At 42.7% G+C, this 22,804-nt stretch overlaps 5 protein-coding genes across 5 annotated transcripts in view; 2 read left to right on the forward strand and 3 right to left on the reverse strand.

Annotated features, from left to right (window-relative positions):
• Nucleotides 1–6,346, forward strand: part of SS1G_09016 (hypothetical protein) — a gene marked incomplete at both ends in the record, with an annotated part of 7,898 nt that extends 1,552 nt beyond the window's left edge. The window contains 9 exons of the mRNA XM_001590202.1: nucleotides 147–243; nucleotides 294–1,289; nucleotides 1,410–2,217; nucleotides 2,267–2,381; nucleotides 2,483–2,725; nucleotides 3,145–3,236; nucleotides 3,835–5,155; nucleotides 5,438–5,896; nucleotides 5,958–6,346. Coding sequence (XP_001590252.1) covers nucleotides 147–243; nucleotides 294–1,289; nucleotides 1,410–2,217; nucleotides 2,267–2,381; nucleotides 2,483–2,725; nucleotides 3,145–3,236; nucleotides 3,835–5,155; nucleotides 5,438–5,896; nucleotides 5,958–6,346 — 4,520 coding nt within the window. The remainder of the gene's footprint in view (nucleotides 1–146; nucleotides 244–293; nucleotides 1,290–1,409; nucleotides 2,218–2,266; nucleotides 2,382–2,482; nucleotides 2,726–3,144; nucleotides 3,237–3,834; nucleotides 5,156–5,437; nucleotides 5,897–5,957) is intronic.
• Nucleotides 6,347–7,151: 805 nt separating this feature from the next.
• On the reverse strand, nucleotides 7,152–8,246 carry SS1G_09017 (predicted protein; the record flags this gene model as incomplete). Its single annotated transcript, XM_001590203.1, has 1 exon — nucleotides 7,152–8,246. The coding sequence occupies one exon, from the start codon at nucleotides 8,244–8,246 to the stop codon at nucleotides 7,152–7,154; it is 1,095 nt and encodes a 364-aa protein (XP_001590253.1).
• A 1,647-nt stretch (nucleotides 8,247–9,893) lies between these two features.
• SS1G_09018 (predicted protein) lies at nucleotides 9,894–11,369 on the reverse strand (the record flags this gene model as incomplete). Its single annotated transcript, XM_001590204.1, has 1 exon — nucleotides 9,894–11,369. One exon carries the CDS (start codon nucleotides 11,367–11,369, stop codon nucleotides 9,894–9,896), a length of 1,476 nt encoding a protein of 491 aa, XP_001590254.1.
• Nucleotides 11,370–12,749: 1,380 nt separating this feature from the next.
• SS1G_09019 (hypothetical protein) lies at nucleotides 12,750–19,844 on the forward strand (the record flags this gene model as incomplete). Its single annotated transcript, XM_001590205.1, has 7 exons — nucleotides 12,750–13,224; nucleotides 13,301–13,565; nucleotides 14,034–14,052; nucleotides 14,377–16,309; nucleotides 16,355–17,809; nucleotides 17,932–19,606; nucleotides 19,730–19,844. The coding sequence occupies 7 exons, from the start codon at nucleotides 12,750–12,752 to the stop codon at nucleotides 19,842–19,844; spliced, it is 5,937 nt and encodes a 1,978-aa protein (XP_001590255.1).
• A 1,112-nt stretch (nucleotides 19,845–20,956) lies between these two features.
• On the reverse strand, nucleotides 20,957–22,447 carry SS1G_09020 (hypothetical protein; the record flags this gene model as incomplete). Its single annotated transcript, XM_001590206.1, has 3 exons — nucleotides 20,957–21,394; nucleotides 21,478–21,792; nucleotides 21,848–22,447. The coding sequence occupies 3 exons, from the start codon at nucleotides 22,445–22,447 to the stop codon at nucleotides 20,957–20,959; spliced, it is 1,353 nt and encodes a 450-aa protein (XP_001590256.1).
• Nucleotides 22,448–22,804: the final 357 nt, after the last annotated feature.

Consider the following 22,804-nt stretch of genomic DNA (forward strand, 5'->3'; position numbering starts at 1 on the left):
TACATATTTTACAGCTTTCGGGAACTGCAGTAGGGTGAAAAGTCTCGTCTAGATTCCGAGCTAGCAGATTTTCGCCAAATCAGATTTCATCTCGGGGGTATCTCACGAATTGCGTTCTCCACTCCATGGGGTCTTAGCCAGTGCAGAAGCCCTTCGGGATACATCGACTGGAGATGAGCAAGACGATATGATTCGTTCTATAACGATATGTGGTGAGGTTTTGCTAGATACCATGGATCACATGTAAGAAGAGGATTAATACATGAAGTAGAATATATCTGACTCAAGTACAGCCTAGATTATGCGAAAATTGCAAATAAAGGGGAAACCAAGGACATGAAAGATCTTCCTGTGCAATCCAACGGCCCAAATACGAATTTTGACCTTAGCAACCTCATTGAGACTGTCGTTGAGGGGGTTTCCGCCGCACAAAGCTTTCGACAATTAACCTTCGAGGGTCCACTTTCTATTGATACTAATGGCCTAGATATGAATTTCAATGAGAATGGTCTGTCAGATAGTGTTGTGATCATTTTGGAAATCGATTGGCAAACCTCATGGGCATTCAATTCTCAAATAAGTAGCTGGAGAAGGATTTTCATTAACCTTTTCCAAAATGCATTGAAGTACACTGAGTTTGGATACGTCCATGTTCGCTTAACAGCGCACCAGTCTATTGATGGCCCAGTGGTGAAATTATCTATCATAGATTCTGGGAAAGGAATATCGAATGATTATTTGAAATACGAACTATGGACTCCTTTTGTACAAGAAGATCCTATGAGTATTGGTACAGGACTAGGTCTCAGTATTGTTGGTAAATTAGTCCAGGAACTCGACGGGACAATTGATATATTAAGCACAGTTGGTACGGGTACAGCCGTTCAAGTGGAAATTCCTGTTGAGCATTCAATACCATCTGATGAAGACGAAGAGACTGAAAGTAATAAATTGATTCGGGAGACAAGAGAACGCTGTCGCGGCCTTTCGATGTGTCTTCTGGGGCTTGACAACTATCCCGACCCTTGCGAGATTCCCACAGATGCTCCGTCTGCAAAGGAAAGGAGGATGACTGCGATCAAATCTGCATTGATAAACTATGCTGGTGATTGGTTTGGAATGGTTATACGGAAAGCTTGCTCTGGCTTTTGTACTGATGGTGTTATTTTTGTTTGTTTGAAATCACAACTTCAATACGCGGACCGCACCAGACACAAGCCTTTGATTGTGTTCGAGGATAATATGGGAATATCAAATAAAGAAGAGGGTGTTTTCTATTTGACACAACCGTAAGTGGAATATCAGCCCTGGCAAGATGATTTCAATTTAAAAGTCTAGTGGCCAGACATAGATCCCTCTCTATCATGCCATGAATGTTACTTGAAGAATGATGTCTAATCCCTTCATAGTGCCGGCCCTTTCAAACTAGCAAGAATATTAGGGCAATGCATCGACTATCTACACTCTGTAGGCTTTTTACCAAACATCATTGAGCGATCCAGCATGTCATCCAGAGTACCATCCAGCACAGGCTCACCTCTATTGCTCACGCCACCTGCGAATGGATATCCGGATTCTAAGAATATTGAAGCATGCCGAAAAAGTGTTAATGATGAGGGAAGACCAAGCTTAGATTCACGTCAGAACTCAAGCGAATCTACCGAGTCGGCGAGACCTAAATTCGATTCACGTAAACATTCGAGTGAATCTACAGACTCGGCGGTGGATATGAGAACAAGTGAAGAGTCTATCGTGACTTATCATTCGTTTCCTTTTCCGGCAGCATTGCCACCACGATTGAGGAACGAAAGCGAGGTGCATAGGCTGGATAATTTAGAGAAGTCGAATGGAGAGCCCGTGGTACTCGACAAGACTGGTTTTTCTAAAACAACCGCAAATTCAGATAGGGTTACGGATTTAGAGAAGTCATTGTCTGTTCTTCAGAAGCCCATAGTATCTGACGAGAATATTCTACTGGAAGCCTCCCCAGCTTTGGAGAAGCTTGCCGTTGTTGAGAAGCCTATAGCCATTGAAAAAGCTACAATCGTTGAGAAGGCTCCAATCACCCAAGATGCTACAATTTGCGAAAAGCCTATTGTGCCCGAGAAACCTGCAGTCCTGCAAATCGTTGAATCAGAACCTTCAATCACACCCACCACGAAGAAGTCTGCGCGTACAGTGATTCTTCTTGTCGAGGACAACGTAATCAACTTAAAAGTAAGTCTGATCCTATCTAGTATATAGAAATATTCTAATGACCTGCCAGGTGCTTGTCCATAGCATGAAGAAATTAAAGGAGGAATATGACACCGCATCAAATGGTCTGCAGGCATTTGAAAAATATAAAAAAGCACCGGAGATTTTCAAAATCATAATTATGGGTGAGTCTTTCCCTCATCCTCTCCTCCAATAATATAATTCATCCACCTCAGATCCTATTCTCTCATAAAACATATGACTAACTTCCAACCCTAACATACAGACATCTCTATGCCCATAATGGACGGTCTAACCTCGACACGTCATATCCGCGAATACGAAAGCACGCATGGATTAAGTAGAGTGAGAATCGTAGCATTAACATGTTTTGGAACGGAAGAACATAGGAGGGATGCGGCGATGAGTGGTGTGGATTTGTTCTTGACTAAACCGATTCATTTGAAATCTTTGAAGCCGGTTGTGGATTTGGATCCAGAGGGTGTGAAGGGTGGGGTGATGGGGGAGAGTATTTAGCTTGGGAGGTTGGAGGGGAGAGGTGATGGTTATGGATTGGATAGAGGGAGGGGGGAAGGAGGAGGATGGGTGTGGAATGAGGGTTGCGGGAGGAATGAGAGAGGAATGAGAATGAACATGGTGTGCGGAGTTTTGTAATTTTTACTTTCAATCTTACTCATATAATAATCAGGTTCAATTAATTTGTTTTTGCGTACAAAGGTATGCTATATGAAAGATTGATTTAACGTTCTAACTTTGTATTGGGATCTCGATGTGGCGAGAGACCTCCGGCGAGCATAGATTAATAGTTATCCAAGTTTTAATGGATATATATATACTCGTCTAAGTCGATCGGTTCCGGATGTCATTGCTGACTGGGTTTATGAGTATACTTAGCGTAATTAGCAGCAAGAATTTGATACCTACTAGGTAGTTTTAATGCAATTCCTCTCTGCGAGCAGACTGGAATGTCGAGAGCTCACCGGGAGTTCCGGGCGCGAACGGATACTGCTTCCGGAGCGGTATTCATAAAGTTTCCTGATATTCATACAATAATCCTTGTCTTGTATTATATCATACAAAAACAGATATATCGTGTGTATCGGATCAAAAAAAAAAATATTAAGAACATCGATTTTCATGTGAATGTTGCCTAAATCACGAGTTGGTTTCACGGTGAAAGTCGCCTGCCGCGCAACAAGAACATTAACCATGAATCAGAAAGAGATAACCGCGTCATACCACCATATCAAAGCCGCAATCAGGACAGTACAAAGTTGAGAAATAATGCTTTAAATACAATCACCACCATTTGATACTTTATGATATTTGAGATCATCCAAAACATATCTGTGGTCCAGACTGCAGCGATACTTTATAAAATCCCATTATCGTGGCAATGACGTCGTCTTCTGGTCCCGCAAGACCCGTATCACCATCGAATAGCTTCTATGCTTTGAGCGACGACGAGGAGGGTGAATATAATACAGTCACACATCTAGAATCAGGTAGAGGAGTCAAATTATTGTTCTCCAAGAGCAAGGCAACTATTCCCAACAACTTAATGTTTCGACCAAGTGCGGGGTCGTTCAAGCTGGTTGCTGACGACCACAACTATAGGTTTATATCCATCCTACACCATCTGCAAAAGATAATATACCAGGATACATAGCTTTATTACAACAAAAGCCACCTCCAGATTCCCGTCCTACTTCGTCTTCTTCTAAAGATGCAAAATCGAGAACGGCCGCTTCCTTACTTCTCGCATGGCTTCCCGAATCATCTCTCGGGGATGCCCTGAATACATATGTGAAAGTAGATCTTTCAGAAGGTGATTCTCCACCAAGACAATCATATCTCGTACCGCCTCCTCCGACCACCACTACCCATTCCGGCTCCATCGGACATTATGCCTTTGCGATACCCGTCTCGCAGATCTACAGTCTTCTCGTACGTCCACCGAGTTTAGGATGGTGGTTCGGAAGTGTGGTTATAAATTCTCGAGCGGGAGATTCTTTTCCTGCGCTATTTTTTCACGATTCGGAATGCCAGTCTACTATTTTACAGAAGAAGAAGAGGACGCGGGAATCGTTTGATCCATTTGGGGCAAATGGGGAGATGTTTTGGGGTGGCGATGAAGTATTGAGATGGCTGAGACGATATGTGGAAATTGAGAGAAGTGGTGCTGAACCGAATATTTACTTGGTGGAACCGTCGGCTGAAGATAAAGAAGCGTTTGGAGACAAACCAGTTACATCTGCGCCGGTGAGGAGCCCGACGAGCAGTGGCGCTCGAGTTGGTGGTGCTGCTGGTGCAAGCTCGAGTACATATAGAAGTGCGCAGAGAGATGCGGGGATGGATCCAGTTACAAAGTTTGTCAAGGAAGCGGGGTGGAATCTCATGGAGAAGTTTAGCAAGGTTACAACATTTACGAGGAGGACGGCCGATTCGATTGTCGAAAACCCGAAAATCCCTCCACAGGTTAGGAGATTCATGAAGAATCCGGAAGTTCAAACCATACAAGAGGAGTTTGATAGTGCGAGGATATACTTGGCGCGATGGGCTATGGGTATTGCAGAACAGAGTGAGAGGGATAGAAATCAAAGGATATGGACGGCCAGGGATGTTTTAGAGATGGAGGAAACAGATGTCGGCGATTTTGAGTTGTTGGAAACTGAGATGGGTTCTTTAACTATGAAAGAACAGAGAAAAACAGTCACATTGAGGGAATGGAACAAGTTTTTTGATCAGAGGTCCGGCAGATTATCAGTCACAGTCGATGAGGTCAAAGAAAGGATATTTCACGGCGGACTAGATCCAGATGATGGAGTTAGAAAGGAGGCTTGGTTATTCTTACTTGGCGTTTACGAGTGGGATTCTTCAGCAGACGAAAGAAAAGCCGTGATAGCAGCCTTACGGGATGAATATGTCAAATTAAAGGGTGCGTGGTGGGATCGTTTGATTGATCTTGGAGGGGAAGGGGAAGAAGGAGAATGGTGGCGAGAACAAAAGAATCGAATAGGTAATAAATTCCAGTATTCTGTTATCTTCAAGATATCAATAGGCTGACATATCCCATTTCTTGGGGTTCGTGCGATAGAGAAAGACGTTCACAGGACGGATCGTAATATTCCAATATATGCAGGAGAAGATACACCACATCCAGATCCAAACTCACCATTTGCTGATGTGGGTACAAATGTTCACCTGGAACAGATGAAAGATATGCTTCTCACTTATAACGAATATAATCGTGATCTCGGATATGTACAAGGCATGTCAGATCTTCTCGCTCCAATATATGCCGTCATGCAAGACGATGCTATCGCTTTCTGGGGCTTCCAACACTTCATGGAACGCATGGAACGTAACTTTCTTCGCGATCAATCTGGCATGCGTTCTCAACTTCTTACACTCGATCACCTTGTTCAACTTATGGATCCTAAACTTTATCTTCATCTTCGAAGTGCAGATAGTACCAATTTCTTTTTCTTCTTCCGCATGTTACTCGTTTGGTATAAACGTGAATTTGCATGGTTAGATGTTTTACATCTTTGGGAGGTTTTATGGACGGATTATTTGAGCTCAGGGTTTCATCTATTTATTGCTTTGGCAATTTTAGAGAAACATAGGGATGTTATTATGACGCATTTGCAACATTTTGATGAAGTATTAAAATATGGTATGCTTTCTTCATATTTTCTATATGGATTTTGGAGATGAGAGTAACTAATAAACCATAGTCAATGAACTATCAAATCAAATAGATTTGGAATCTACGCTTGTTCGCGCCGAGGCATTATTTCGTCGCTTTCAAAGAACAGTCGAGGCCATTGATAGGAAGTCGAGTTTTCCAAAACCATCAATTAGACACCGTGGTACACAAAGTACATCTCAAGTCTCGGAGCCCTCTAATTCTTCCGGTGCAACTAGTGGTGCGGATACAGGAAGTGGACAAATTGAAGGTGCGAGGAGAGATAAGGGAAAGAAACCGAATGGAGAATTGGAGGTGTCGGAAAAACCAAAGGTTATTAGTAAGGAATTGAGGGATTTGTTAAGTAGGAAGGTGGTGGTTTTACCGAGGAAGTTGGTTAGGAGGGAAGGGGAGGGGTTGGCGAAGGTACAGAAATAATGGTTAGGTTTATGGTTATGGTTATGTGGGTGGGATTTGGTATGAAAATATGGATTTATGGGATTATTGAAATATGGGATTATGGGAGTATGGGATAGGTGTTTGGGTCATTAGGAAGAAAGAAGTACGTATATGGATTCATTTGGTTTGTGACTTTTTGGTAGGAGGATGGAGGATTGGGGATTGAGGGTTGAGAATGGGAGGTACATATATTAACATTAGGCGGTATTATTTATAACTTATGTTATATTTTCTATCATAGTTGATCGATTGATTGATTGATTGATTGACCCATATGAATAAATAAAGAGGATATTGTGTAGGTGTAGTATTAAAAACTAACATCGATACATACATATCCTTTTCAACATCCTTCTTGTTTTCATTTTTATCAATATCTCTTTCGTTTGTTTGTTTACTTCGCTATATCCTGTGCGTTTGGATTGGGGGTTGAGATTGAGGGTTATGGTTATTGTTATTGTTATTTTCGGGCGTGTGGTATGAGGTAGGCTGGCTAATGATATTCATGTTTATATTCAGACTCGTACTCGTATCCTTTTGTTGAGATTCTGTGGGGAGTGGGGGAGAGGGGTTAGTGGATTTCTTTTTTGAGGGTTTTTGGGTTTTTTGCGAAGAGGAAAAGGAAAAGTTAAATCACATACAGGAAATTGAATAGATAGCCTAGTGTACTTAATTTTTGCTCTTTCTGTTTCTGCTCTTCCTTATCCCTTTCTTTTTCCTGTGTGGTATCGATGATTTCTAAGGTTTTTGGTTCTTGTTTTTCTTTTTCTTGTTCTTGTCCTTCTCATTCTCGGTCAGAAGTGACTTCTTGTTGAGGAGTAACTTCTTCCTTTGATATTGACTGTTCGGAAGCGATAGGAGGGGGGTGGTGTAGTTGAGATGGAGATCGAGATGGAGATGAGGAGGAAGATGATAATGGGGAAGAAGAATGTGAATGTGAAGAGATGTCCGGTGGGATTAATACCCATTCATTGAGATCTTCGTCGGGATGTTGATGAGAATTTGAGGGGAGGTGAGTGGTTGAGTGAGAGGTGATTCCGGTGTGGGAGTTTGGGGAGGAGAAGTTCTGGATAAATGGGATGGGGATAGGGTTGGGTATTGGTGGACGGGTTTTTGTGAGGGAAGGTGAGGGTGAGGTGGGGGGAGGACGAGGAGGAGAGGGGAAAAGAGAAAGACATGGGGAAGGAGAAGTAGAGGGCTTAGAGGATTTGGAGGATTGAGAGAGTCGATAATGAGAAATTGGGTGGAATAATTTAGGTTGAGGAGTTGATGAATTCGACTTCGATGATGAAGAGGAATTTAGAGATGAAGAGTTTGATCGAGGAGCATTAAAATCCGATTGTAGAGAATCGAAAAAAAGTGCTTGAGTAAATGGTGGGATTTCTTCTTCTTTATCATCATCATCATCGTCATGTTTTTCCCTATTTTCCTCCTCCTCGTATCTTTCCCTTCCATCTCCCTCCCATTCCGACTTCTTCGTCCCACTCTCAGTATCACACCCCTCGAGCTCACATTCCGACTTCTTCGTCCCACTCTCAGTATCACACCCCTCGAGCTCACATTCCCGCTTTTCATACGAGCTCCTCGTACTCAGGAAAGTTGGATATCGATGGGTTTGGCTAGATGATTCGAAGGGTATAACAGGTGGTGGACGAGTAGGTGGAGGTGGATAGGGAGGAAATGTATCGGAGCTTGGTTGAGATGGGGGTTTGAGAGAGGTGATTGAGGAGGAGAGAGAGGGTGAAGAGGAGGGGCAGGGTGCAGGGATGAATATCCAGGTTTGTGGGCGTGGACGGTTGATTATTTGGGTGGGGTTTGGGGTGGTGGATGATGTTGATTTGGATGTTGAGGTGGATGTAGATGGGAGTTTGGTAGGCATTTTTGAAAGAGAAATAGGTTGTTTGAGGGTGGAGTAGTGACTGAATGAATAGATGTGATGAGTTTGACGGTCTGCTGGTTTGCTAGTTCGACTGCTGACTTTATGTTATTGAGATATTGTGTACCTCTCTTTGAGTTATCGAGCTCGACGGATTGAATCTGGTATCTATTCTCGATGCTCGATTTCAGATTTCAGATTTCCAATTCCCGATTTTCATTTCCAGCTTCCAAATAAATTAATCTTCAAAATATCCAACAATATCCAAACCAAAGATTAATTCTCAAATTGATTGAACCACAAAATTCATTTCAGGCTTCACATTTCCCTTTTTTCTTCATTCATTCCTCGTATCTATCATAAACCTCTCCGCGAAAACCGTACGAAAACGTCCTTTGAGTATATATTCTTCTCTTTCCTCTTTTCTCCTTGCTCTGTTGGTATCGAGCTAATTTTCTTTGTCTAGTCCTGATTTGTGGATTTGGTATGGTATGAGATTTGGGTCTCTTTGTTTGTTTGTGGATGATGGTTGTGGTAGTGAGAGTGGATTGGTTTTGTGATTGAGGGGAAAGAGGTTAAGTTAGGGGGAATTATGAAGCTTTTTGAGGAAAAGCTTAAGGTTCTTTGTCTGGGATTTGGATGGGATTTGGATGGGATTTGGTCTGGATTGATTTGATGGTTGCAGTGATGCAATACTCGAGTATTTGATATGAGGGGACAACATCAAAATGAGTATTAATCAAGGTTACCTACTCTATGGTGTAAAATATGAATTCGAAATCTAAAAAAAAAAAGAGAAAAAAAAATAGGTATAGAAATATAAGAAAAAACTCAAATATAAAATATAAGTATAAATATTCACCTTACACTTCCTCCCCTAAATCTTGATAACCTAAATTCAACAGAGAAAATCGTATGATACCTAGTATATTAGAGTCATCAGGATCGGATCATACGAGGTAGATTGTCTAGTATTCACTGTAGCGGAATAAGGATATTGTGATGGTGTTATTGGCATGTGGAATTTATTTTGGTTGTGGTGAATATAAGGTCTTACTTTTTATACGAGTATACTCGAGTTTAATTTTTATTTTGAAGGGTTTTGCGTTTGTATTTTCTTTTTTTAGGGGAGGTAAATGATGAGGATTAAGTAGAGTAAGCACTTGTATGAATTCTATATTCGAATATGGGATTCATACTTTGATGGGAGATTTACCATGGAATGAATATTCATTCTCTAGTTTGTTAAATTCCAGTTGTCCCTTCCAGAGATACTATCTACACAGACTACCTTGCTTCTTCACTGAATACCCAGATATTCGAGGACATCAGGGTTATTACGAGTCACTCCTCACTGTACAAGAAGAACATATGTAAGTAAGTAAAATGTTTAAAAATGAATTAAACATTTAAAAGTCAGGCGATGTACGGAGTAAACTCAACGGACTAGAACACTTGAATGTTCAACTCTATCATAACCAAAGAAATCAGATATTCCTCCCTAACTCAATCTCCGAAATTTGGATATCAAGCCCGTAACTCAAAAACCCCAACTCCGAGATCTCAAACTCCATGCTTTGTCCGTGTACCGAATAATACATATTCAGTATTCCAAGCATCAAGCATAGAACCATCCATTCATAACCGTCATTATTTTGTCTCCTTAACGCCAGATTGATCCCCAGCCTGGTGTCCAATTCCCCTAGATTTACAATCCAACATAGCACCCATCAGAAGCGCTTCAAGCACCGTCTTCATATTTTCCGTGGTGCTCGCGGGAGATTTAAACGGATTCTCCTCATCCTTGAGTGATTTGGCTTTGTCAAGTTCATCCTGCGTAGCCGATTCCCAGTTTCGCTTTGGCATAATTCCCACGACTCGATGAAGTTCGTTATGGACCGATTGTGTTTCGTACTTGGGAGCTTCGAGGACTTCTAATGCATCCAAGATAGGCTCAGGCAACGTGCCTACTGCAGCTAAAGCGTCATAGACGATGACTTTGCAGTATTCCAAGATTTCTGCACCTTTAGGAAGTTTTTCTGGATCTAATTCACGGTCCTTGGTGTCGAAATAGTGGGTTCTTCGTGATAAGAACCATTGCTGATCTCGACCTGGCATGAAGGGAGCAGGTTTGCCTCCCACCATCTTACAAGATCCTTCATAGAACTTTGTGTTTTGAGGTCCTTCAATTTCCTGCAGAGCAATTCCCAAAGCTTGTCCGGTTTCCGCCATATCTTTAAATATGGACGACCTTAGATATGAATCATAGGCTGCGGTTTTAGTATAGACGACTGAAGGGACTTTTTGTTCGTCTAGGAATGAGTGAAAATGTTGCGCAGCTTGCCAGTTAAAACCATTGTTGGCGGCTATCACCTCAGCCTTTAGTTGAACCCCTTTTGGACCACGATCAGGGCAATTTTCGAGCTTGTAAGCGCCTTGGAGGACTACCTTAGCTGTAATTTGCTCAAGGGGATGTGGCTTTGGTGAAGGTTTTGGCTGTGATGAAGGTTTTGGCTGTGATGAAGGTTTTGGCTGTGATGAAGGTTTTGGCTGTGATGAAGGTTTTGGCTGTGATGAAGGTTTTGGCTGTGATGAAGGTTTTGGCCGTAAGAATTCTTCAAACTCATCGATATCTTGTAGAGAAGATATAAGACAGAATGTAAGCTTATAGCGTCCCTTCTCAGCTTTAGCCTTAAGCTCATTCAAGAATTCCAATCCTTTGCGTTGACTAGGATAAGGCTCCTGCCCCATAACATTGCGAGGAAACTCATAAAGCTGGGGCTGTGCATTCATCTCAGTGCCTATGGTCCCTTCACCAACAGGTATATCCGGAAGTCCTAGAAGATCCAGAGCTCTCCGTCCGAGGTGTGCTCTTTTACGCGCCGGAAGTAGGTTAGCTACAAAACCTTCTAGCTTGATAGCACCCAAACGATGAAGTTCCTTCAAAACTATCATGGCAGCAAGATCATCATAGTCCTTGCCAAGATCTGTGATGGCAACGACGTGTGGAAAGACATAGTTCTGTTTGCGTAGGGCAGTGACAGTATCTATAATCTTTTGATAGACAGCGGTTTCTGCTTCTCGAAGTCCATCTGGAATGAGCTTAGGACTCGTGGGGCTTGACATATTTTGTTTGTGGGAACGAGTTTTAAGTTTTGCTGTAATATGTTTAAAATGGCGCATGGTAGTGTAAGTGTTGTCGGTGTATGACGTAGAAGGTTGTATGTTTGAAGACAATGGGAGAGGGGGGGGAGTTCGAGATACTAAACAACTCTCAAACACTTCACAACACTAGTAGTCATTGTATAATAAGAGACAATTTGGCGATTCCCTGATGACTCCAACGACTCGTATAATTAGGTACAAAATAAAGCCTCACGATCTGCGCACAGTGAATGCTCGGAATGAAACATTTTATAGTCGCAAGTGCTGGTGTACGGAGTAGATATTGTAAGATGTCCAGGGATTATGATCATATAGAGTGCCGGGCAGTGCAAATATGGCCGTTCCCAGAGCTTCAGATGAGAGTTTCGGCGCCTATTGGGCTGATATTACAGCTCGCTTTCAGTAGAATGTCCCATATTCCAACTCCAACTGTTACTGTTGGTGTACTCAGTGCAAGGTTTTATATCACATATCCACATCAGAAGACTTTGCCATAACAGACAACATGTTTACTTTGCGACGAATAAGGCTGAGGCTGGTCTTGTATCTATTTGATAAGTCATCATGTCCAATCATATGACGGGAACCGTTGAGGTCACACACGTAGAACCACCAGTGGGTGCACGGATTCACGGTAAATAAACCACAAAATCACACCAAAAATCAACATCTTCAAAACTGGACTAAAATTTGAATATTTGAAGAAAACATTTCAAATTTTAAAAATGAAATGAAAAGCATGAAAATATCTTATATCTGAAAAATCATATTATTATTATCAAAATTGAAGGTTTTAAAAGCTAATTTATCTTTCCCCACCAAATATTTTGGTGAGAAAAGGTAAGATTGTATTTTTCACCTTCAAAATTATTTGCTTTTTAAACAATTTTTTTTTATATTATAGTTTGATGCTTGATCATTTTTATTTTCAACTTTCAATCAAAAATATTGAGAATTTAAATTTTAATTCGATTTTCAAATAGCTAATTTTTGGTGTGATTTGTGCTATATTCGCAGGCTGGACCGTGAGTCCGTGCACCCACTGGTGAACTACGCTACGAAGCGAGAGAGAGGCTTAGATAACCTCCAGCCTACTGAAAGATGTCGGTACAGTAGTCGTACTCCACCGCAAACTGCAAAAGAGTCCCAAACAAGCCATTCACCATGGATCTCTTATCTACTATACGCAAATCTGGTTCTCGTGGAGGGGTGAACTTCAGTTGGGAGGAGGTTCAAAGTTCTCAGGTAAGATCTTAAGCAGTCACTCAGCAATTCAATTGACGTCATTTCATTAACATAGCATTTACACAGCATCGAGAAAACTATCTGGGCCACTCCCTCATGGCCCCCGTCGGTCGTTGGCAAAAAGGAAGAGATTTAAATTGGTATGCAAAAGGAGACGACGATACGACTGGTGGCGAAACCGCAGAGGAGAAACAGGCACGGGAAAGGAAGGAAGAGATTCGAAAAATAAAAGAGGCCGAGGAAGATGCGATAGCAAGAGCTTTAGGATTACCGGTTGCGCAACGAGGCGAAGCTACAGGAGTGAATAATGTGGAAGTTGGGGAATTAAAAAGAGTTATTAAGGAATCTGAAGAAGGAAATGATGATGTTGAAGGGATGGGAAAGGGTACCGGATTCGGCGATTTTGTGGGCAATACCGATGGACAAGAGATGCCGCAGGTAAAGGCCGAGCCTTTAGAACAGAGGAGTGGACTACTGAGGAATAATCGCGATGATGAAGGATTGAGAGAAGCTGGAGGGAATAGGGAAGGGAGATCAAAAGATAAAGATAGGCGAAGACACAGAAGCCGAAGTAGGGACCATGAAAGGGAACGCAGACACAGAAAGTATCGACATCGATCAAGAAGTGGAGACCGGGAACATCATAGGCGCCGACGTGATGAGAGCCCTCGAAGAAGGGAAAGAAATCGAAGTCCAGAAGTGCGACACCGCAGACATCGCAGTAGAAGTCTGGATCGAAGACATCGGTCAAGGAGGGATGATGGAGATTTTAGAAGCAATAACCAACGAGATCGATTACCTCGAAGAAGTCGCTCACCTGAGATACGCGGTCGAGAAGAAAGAGTGCCGGGGAGGAGGCGTTAATTCATTGCATTGCTTGTACATTGGGGGTTTATTGGAATGGCGTTGCGTGTATAAAAGTATACCCATGGCTGCATTAGCCTTTGAAGTGCACACCATCTATGAGGGAATGAATGATATAAAATCGTTTCGAATATTTCACAGTACTTCTGATGGATATGAATAGCTGAGGGTACCGAATTTTTACCCTATCTATATTGTCGGGAGTTAGATTTCATTCTTGAATTGTACTTGAGCAGGTACTCGTGCTGCCAGAAAGTATAAGATCGGTATTAAGTACCTAGAAGAAAGATTGAACTTAAAAATAAACCATTTTGGACAATAAAACAAATTACTCCTTAACATTCGGAGTTTAATACTTCTGACAAGAGCATCAATCATATCATTTATCAGGTTGATCGGGTTTACCAGTTACGGCCGATGATTACATATGCAGCTTTAGTATCTCCCTGCAGGTACCTTTGTAGAAATTCAAATATTACTGGAGTTATCATATTCATTCTTTTTTTAACAATTTAGACTTTTTTGCTTGCTCAGCGTTATTTTCGGTCACATCATTTCCTTACGACCATTTGAGACGGCATTTGATCCACTAGATCTAAACCTTTCGCGTTCTAGAATTTGCTAGAGTAGCTACAGTAACATAGTGTGTCTCAGCCTTCTGTCTAGCCTTCCCTAAGCTCGCTCCTGATCAACCACCGACTTTCGATTACTCTTCATACTCCGCGTCATAGGCACTACCGGTACTCCTAATCATAGACAATATACTCATATATAAAGTCATCTGTTCCTCCAAACCCAAGCATGGTCTACGAAATACAATCAGGTTACTTGTTTGTCTGACATACCTTGAGACATCCAGAGCCTCGTCAGATCTTCCCAGCAGAGGCAAATCGACATACCGCGAAACGACACAGAGGTTACTGTGACCATGGACTTTACGAAACTACGAGCAGCTGCGCTGAATAATGGGGATGATGAGGAGGCTGTTACGGTTAATACGAGAGCTTTGATAGATAAAGTCCTAGCTAGATACTCTGGAGAATGGACGACCTTACGAGAATTAATTCAAAATGCTGCGGACGCGCAGGCGACAACCGTTACCATCAAATTCGAGACCTTACCCTCGATACAGGTCCCGACACCGAATACCACAAATCAGTCAGAAGTATTGAAACATGTTCTGCTAAACCATACACTGAAGAGGTTGTTAGTCACCAACAATGGGCAAGCATTTGGAGTCAATGATTGGTCGAGGTTGAAGAGAATAGCTGAGGGGAATCCTGATGAAACGAAGATTGGAGCGTTCGGTGTAGGCTTCTATAGTGTTTTTGCCGATTGCGAGGATCCTTTTGTCAGTTCAGGAGATCAGGCTATGGCTTTTTACTGGAAGGGGAACTCCTTATTTACCAAGAAGATACAATTGCCTCCTAGTGAAGCGAATCCAAATACCAGCTTCGTCCTTGACTACCGAAACAATACGACGCCAATGCCTAATCTTCTCTCTATAGCACAATTTTTGGCGACAAGTTTGACGTTTGTGGCTTTACAGAGTATTGAATTATATGTTGATGATTACAAGATTATTTCATTGAAGAAGAAATCAGCTCCAAGCTATAATGTACCTATCGCAAGGGACGTTGAAACAAGATCGAAAGAAGGACTCATGAAAGTCCAAAGCCTTGAGAGAGAAAGCGTGCAGATGGATGCAACTTTCATGAGTGTTGTAGGCTGGAAACCTGCCAAGCCATCCACGTCAAAGCCCTCTTATGACAATAGTTATGGGAGTTCTGATATACCTTCTCTCCGTACATTCTTCTCCAGATTTTCTTCAAATAATAGCCAGGCTCTACAAAAAGCAAAAGCCTTGCAAGAGGAAAAGGCCATGCAAGAAGTGCTACTGGAAGATTTAACAGCTTTGACAACTACTAATGTCTTTCTACGTGTGACTACGGCAATGATCAAGACTTACGTTCAGCCAAGTTTTGCTGCCGAGTTGGAACGAGCAACCAAGAAACCACCTCCCAAGACAACCAAATTAGCTATCCTCACATCTTCATATGATGAAACGGAAGCATCTGCAAATGATAGTCTAGTTTCGAAGAACTTCGATGTCTTTGCATCTGTTCTTCCGGGAAAGAAACCTGGTGGGCGAGTATTTATTGGTTTCCCAACTCATCAAACCACCGGAGCGGGTATGCATTTGTCGGCGCCATCAGTTATTCCGACGGTAGAGCGAGAATCTATTGATTTAAATGCACGGTATGTACGAACATGGAATCTTGAGATGCTCAGAGTTGCCGGAATCATGGCAAGGTTAGCATTTTCCAATGAAATGTCCGATCTTGCCGACAGGGTTAAACGTGCTACGCAATCCAATGGAAATGGAAATAAAGTTACGAAGCGTGAGATTGAACAGTTTATGCCTGAAGCTGCACATATTCTAAAAACGTTTACGTTCGGGGATTCTACTCCAAGTTCTCAAGTTGCACAGATCATCGAAGAAGCATTCTGGACAGCGTATAAGCAGGCATCCATTGAAGTATATAGCACTAGGAGTGTTCTCCCCACGACAAAGGTCCGGTTAGCTACGGAAGATTTGAGTGGCTTTGTTGAGGGAATCCCCGTAGTTCCAGATGCACTCGTCAAGTCTGAGTTCGTGCAAAAGTTGAAGGACTTTGAGCTTATCACCGAGATTACGATTGGTGATGTTAAGCAGGAGCTTGAAGCAAAGGCACTTACTAATGAGCAACTGATACAGTTTCTTAAATGGGCAGGTCGTAAGGCTGTGCTTGGTGAGATTGATGCCCAGACTGTTCTCTCTTTATTCGACGTTGCAGTAGCTACACTTGGGGATGATAGTAACCAGGGTGGAATCATCGCGCTGGGCAGCATCACCAATTATTTGAATGTTGCCAGGATACCTCCCGAGGCACCAGTTCCTCCAACGACAATTCCTTTCGAATTTACTCGAGAATGTCAACCAAACGAGCTCCAGGCCCTCGGATGGGAGCCTCTTGAGATTGTGCCGTGGTTACGTTATTTGATAGAAACAAAAGATAGAAATGGGCTTGAGCAAAACATAACTACGACTCCACAATTCGCGGCTAAGGTTCTTCATATTATTTCAAAGTCATGGGAAGGTATGAGTGCCAACTCGAAAGCGAGTGTCATATCATTACTTTCGCCATTGACCGTCATTCCAACTAAGTGCGGTATGAGGAAACCTGGTGAAGCTTTCTTCGAAAGTGTAAAGCTTTTTGAGGATCTACCTACTCTCACAAACTGTCCAGGTGTCAAAGAAAAGTTTCTTGCAGCTATTGGAGTACGAAAGACAGTAGATTTGGAGACGATTTTCAGTCGACTTCTTGCACCTAACACACAAGCTAAAGAAGGCGAGGTCTCCAAGAGCAGTCGTCACATGGACCTGATCAAGTATCTAGCATCGGTAAAGGATGATATTCCACTAGAAGATCTCAAGAGATTGAGAGAATCACAAATATGCCCCGCTGAGGCAGGACCGCCAGGCCAAGAATCATCACAAGGCACTGCCCGGATGTACAAAGTTCGTGAACTGTTCGAGCCTAAAGATGATCTCAGAAACTTGAAACTACCAATAATTCAATGGCCAGGAGCACATTTCAATTCTAGATCAAATGAAGGCCGTTTCTTGGCCATGCTGGGGTTGAGATCCTTCCCTGCCGTCCCTGAACTTATTGATTTGATGTCATCAACTGATTCTATTCTCCGAGACAAGGCTATGGTTTACTTCATAGCGAACCATCACACTAACGGTTATGCGTCTTTTGATGTCAGTGCCACTATCAAAGCAATTCTCCCGATTGAAGGTGATAAGAATCTAAGAGTTGCACCTCTAGAGTGCTTCACGAATGAAAAGAGCTCGGTTCTTGGTTTCTATATCTTACGAAATGACCTTCGAATTCATGCCAATAAATTCGGTGTTGTAGTCAATCCTTCTATAACAGAATGCGCCAATCGACTCATTCAAAATCCACCAAAAAGTCGTCGTGAGGCCCTCACCCTTTTTGGTTACTTTTCGAGTAGACTTGGTGAACTTGGTCTCCATAGTTGCATCAAACTTGGGGATTCCGCTATTGTCCCAGTGCCTGATCATGGAGAAACGTCGAAAGGGTTTTACAATGAGATGGTGCAGAATTCTAGCAAGATCAAGTATCTCACACCTCGACAATGTTACTTGGGAAGTTCTTCGGAGTATAGCAACATTTTTGACTTTGTTGATTTTGGAACCGAGGCCAATGCCTTTCTTTTGAAATGTGGGTCTAAGAATGAGCCTACCAAGTTGGAACTTGCTGCTTTAGTTTGTCAGAACCTGCTCGTCTTCTTGGGATCATGCAGAGTCCTGAAAAGTACTTGAACCTTTTGAGGTCTCTTGCAGTTGATTTGCCCATGTTGAAGAAAGATAAGCCTCTTTTCAGGCAAATGAAGCTTTCTAAATTCCTTCTTGGATCTAAGGAAATCTTGGCTGCGAAGGAAAGACCAAAGTCAACCAGTCTCTTGGATGAGCAGGAATCTGAAGTGGAAGAACTAGAAGATGCCCCGCTCAAACAATGGCATTTGGAGCAAGCCAATAAGATTGTTGTTGTTGATGATTATAATAGCTACCGTCTCTTCAAAGAGAGTCTGATTTGTGCACCTCTGGAGGATAAATTGGAAGAATTCTATCTTGCACTCGGCTCTGCCAATCTTAGTGAAATTGTACAAGAAGATCTCCGCGTTGGTGAGGCGGTTCCGTACCAAGGAGATTCCGCCAAACTCCGGAAGCATATTCTCGAGAGATCAAAACTCTTCCTGCATGAATCACCTCGAGAGAATGTGAGGCGGGATAGTCGATGGCTGGAGAAGAATTTGACAGTATCAACTGTTAGCGGCATACAAGTCAGGCGGTCTTTGAGAGGTCATAATTTATCGAATACAGAGAAGAGAACTGCTGCTTGTGTCCAAGGCCGACATGAAGGGTTGAAACTCTTAGTTACTAATGCATACGATACATATCAAATCAGTCAGGCTATGTGCAAGCACTTGCTAGCTCGCCCGCAGCAACAGTCTCACCTGACATTTGAGTCCTTCCTTACTCTATCCTTGATGCAATTACGTTCTCGTGGTTATAATGTGGAAAGAATTCTTAGAGCCAAGGCAGCTGAAGCACGAATCGCAGAAGAGGAACGCAAGCGACAGCTTGCCATAGAGCAAGAACAGATCAAAGAGCAAGAAAATCAATGGCAACAAGACCGTAATCAACAGACAGCTGTGGCTTCGGTAGCTTCTCAGGAGGAAACCCGTCGTGACTCTCACGTTGCAATGCCAGGGGCATTTGGTTCTGATTCTCCATCACCACCCCAGGTCAAGAAAGAGAAAAATCGTGGATTGTTCGCAAATCTTACACGTCGATTGGGTCTCGATAACAGTGATGATGAATCACCAAGATCCCCTACCACACGGACACCATCATCCGAAGATGCGCCACCACCTTATAGTGAGACTGCGGGGCAGAAGCCACAGACAGAAAGTGTCACCTCTAACGGAGCCATCAAACAAAATCTTCTTAATGCCATTCAAGCATCTCGAGCCCACGACTCCTCTGATCTATTCTCGCCTCCCTCTGCAAATCGAGTCAAGGAACAAGCCGAATATTGTGATTCTGCTTCTGGCCAAAACCTCACATACTTTGCCGATACTTCCAATGGCACACGCGTCTTCACATCCAACGACAGGGTCAATCCTAACGGCCCCAAGTTAACGGATTTCTTAGCTGGCAATGTCTCTTCCCTCAACGTCTTCGCAACTTTACTTCATGAAGCCGCGGATATATATAACTTGCCCAGAAAAGCTATCCATATCTTTTATGATGACCATGGGAATACGATTGCTTTTAATAGTAATGGCAGTATATTTTGTAATTTTAGATTCTTTGAACAATTACATCGCAAGAAGCTGGAATCGAAGGGTGGAGAGGAAAAGGTTGAAGCGGGAGCTTATTGGTGGGTAGTGCTTGCGCATGAGTTGGCACATAATTTAGTTAGTGCGCATAATTCGGATCATAGTTTCTATACGTAAGTATCCCTATTTTTTATCCTTAGTTTCTTGCTGGGAAGTACTCGTCTGGGGGCGAAATGAAGAGGAAGAAAGGAGAGGAATGTATCAAAATAAATGAATGCTAACAACATATTAAATAGCGAACAACTTATCGCGAACTACTTTCCAAAAATGATGGCGAGAGCAACCAAATACACTGCAGTACCGCCAACACCAAGAGAGGCTACTGAACAACGAAGTTCGAGTTCTAATTAATCCTAGACTTAACTTTACACACGATAAACGATTGATGTTGAGGAAAGGAGTTTTACTTTTAACATATTTTATCATTCTTAGGTGTACATGGTATGGTGTTGGTAGTCTAGAAGATGTAGATATGTTTCATGATGCAGAAGGTCTTACATAGATATGGCGTTTTTATAGATTAGATTGATGAGAGGGGTATACATACATACATGGGATATTAATATTTTGGTTTGCTTTGGTTGGGTTGGATTGGATTAAGTTGTGTTGAGTTTTCGTTCTGATGGGGAAGAAAGGGTAGGATAGGATAGAATATTATGCGATTGTAGGTAGATGGATAGATACGTGAATTTTTACTTATGGGTGTTATTTTCGTGTTGATGTTATTGAGTGGGTTGTAGGGTGTGAGTGAATTGAAGTGACCTAACTAACTACATTTCGCCAATTAACTAGACTAGCTAGGTAGCCAACCAATACAAAATTCTATTGTTGCATACCTAGGTATCTATTACAGGGTATTAAGCCTAGGGAATTGAGATAGATGTGTATAACTCAATACTGGTTATTATACCTACCATACTAGAATCAAAACTACAGGATTAGTATATACACCGTAAAGTCATTGAGAAATTAGATTGAAGATTGAACATGCTTGTGAGGGGTAGGTTAAGTTCCAAAACTTTTAAGCAAAAGCAATATCTTAGGCTACGGCTGCACAATGAGTGGCCCACAGTGCAGGTACTAGCTCTAATAGGTAATCCGCAGGACGGATACCCGCGGATACTTACGGGTTCCGGGTAATCTAGAAGGTGACTACTAATTGCTCACAAAGAGAGAAAGAGAGAGATATATATGTAAAGCTTTAATTTAGCGGATAATGTATGTACAAAGTAAACTTTATATGTACAACCCCCTCAAACGAACGGGTCTTTCTTAATTTCCTAGCATCATCCTCCACCAGCAAACAAGAACAGAACATAAAGAGCGTTTCGTTCGCATTGATTCATTTCTTCGTTCATTCATCCATCCATTCACCAATTTATCAACCCATCCATCCATCCATCGATCCACAATGATTTCTCCATCCATACACACCACACCTTCGAATCCCTCCAACAAAACACTTAACCAAAAGTAGAGTTAATAGCACCCACCTTAATATTGCTATAAACGACATAAGCATTTGGGGAGCTCGCCTCCACGGAAGCAGGAACACCACTACTAGTAGAGCAAGTACCTCTGGGGCCACCAGCACCAGTCTTGGTAGTAGGATAGGTAGAGTCTAGCCAGAGCATATTGGCATAGTAATCATCCCAGAGCGACAAGACGAGCACCATACCGGCTTCGAAAGCAGCGGACATGGAGGCCAATCCGCCGTGGTCGGAGAAGGAGGTTGGGTCGCCAAAGGCAGTCTTTTGGGCGGTGCAGAAGGGGGTCGTGATGGAGTTTCCGGTGACGCCGGAGATGGTTGATTCCGAGTTGGGGATGACTTTGCCGTTTTGGACGTAGAAACGTTTGATTTCGTTGAGGGTACCGGAGGAAGTGCCATCGGTGGTGAGGAACTGGTTATTATGTTAGTTTAAAACCTTGTAAAGTGAAATTGAAATGAAGATAGTAAATTAACTATTCCTAGAAAAAAGCTCACCTGAGTAACAATGGTGAAAACGGAGTTGGTGTCAACGGTCTTTCCTGGACCGTAGAAGCTCTCGTTACCCTGGCGGTAGGGGTTGAAATCACATCCATCTGGATCACAAGTACCAGCATATCTTGTGGTCGAGTAGGTGCCACCACAGTTGTCTCCGGTGCAGACAGTTTGTGTCACGGTATCACAAGAGTGAGGAGTAACAGCAGTGGAGATTGAGTTTGCTTCCCAGATATCCATCTCAGCACAGCATGAGCCGTAGTTACCAACACCAGTGTTGGGGTTGTTGGATGAGGGTACCCAACCATCAACGTTTGCCTAGGCGATTCGTTAGATTACCATCAACTCGTTTGGAATGTGTACCTGAACTTACCTTTCCATTGATGAATTTTCCATCACGAGGACATTGTGAATCACAATATCCTGTACCGTACTGGGCACCGGCCTTGTTGGTGGAGGAAATGCCGCCATCAGCTGGGAGGTTAGCGAAGTAAACAGCACCGTTTAATCCGCAAGGAAGATTGGAGACATCAACATCGAATGTGAACTCTTGGTTCAAAAGATTGAATGTCTTGTAGTGAGTGTTGTCGGCCAAGAGGTAAACACGAGATCCGACATTCTTGTTCGCTGTTTGAGTGACGAAATTGAGTCTCAAAGAATCACCGCTGGTTGTGATACCGTAGGTTCCAGAATAGTCTGCACCATCAAGTGCACAGTTCTGTGCACAGGTGGCATCATCTGGGCACAGTGTTGCATCCCAAGTGTTTCCTGTGTAGCAGTTTGTCGAAGAGGTCGTACTATGAGTCCATCTCCAGTTTCCATCGAGAACGATACTTCCGCTTTGTGTAGTACATGAACCTTTAGCGGTACAAGATTGCCAAGTAAGAGAAGGATGAGTCTCTGTGGTGTAGGTACCGATCTGTTGGCCATAAGCGGCCGCGAAAAGTGACGCGAGGGCGATTTTGGACGTCATATTGAAGCCTTGCTCAGTTCTTGTATTCAAGCAAATTGTAGTTGAACTGAAGAGAACTTGAAGGAAGAGACGGCCTTCACTTTATACTTCTTTCGCGTTCCCTCCATACTGCGCAAAGTGTCCCTCCTACATGGTCCACTTTCTCAAAGTACCTATCAACCCTCTCACCCCGTAGACGACCGGCTCGAAAATCCGCTGGATTAACGGTATCTTGAACCTAATACCAGCAACACGATCGGACAAGCGGACCGTAAAAACGAGACAACGTTGAAAAGCCACGATGAGATACATAGAAGCTCGTGCTGACCTGGTGGAGAAGTTTGAAAAATAAGCTTTATTTTTCATTCCGGGGCCCCA

The sequence above is a fragment of the Sclerotinia sclerotiorum genome, genomic scaffold, assembly GCF_000146945.2.
Source record: "Sclerotinia sclerotiorum 1980 UF-70 scaffold_12 genomic scaffold, whole genome shotgun sequence".
Classification (NCBI taxonomy): Eukaryota; Fungi; Ascomycota; class Leotiomycetes; order Helotiales; family Sclerotiniaceae; genus Sclerotinia; species Sclerotinia sclerotiorum.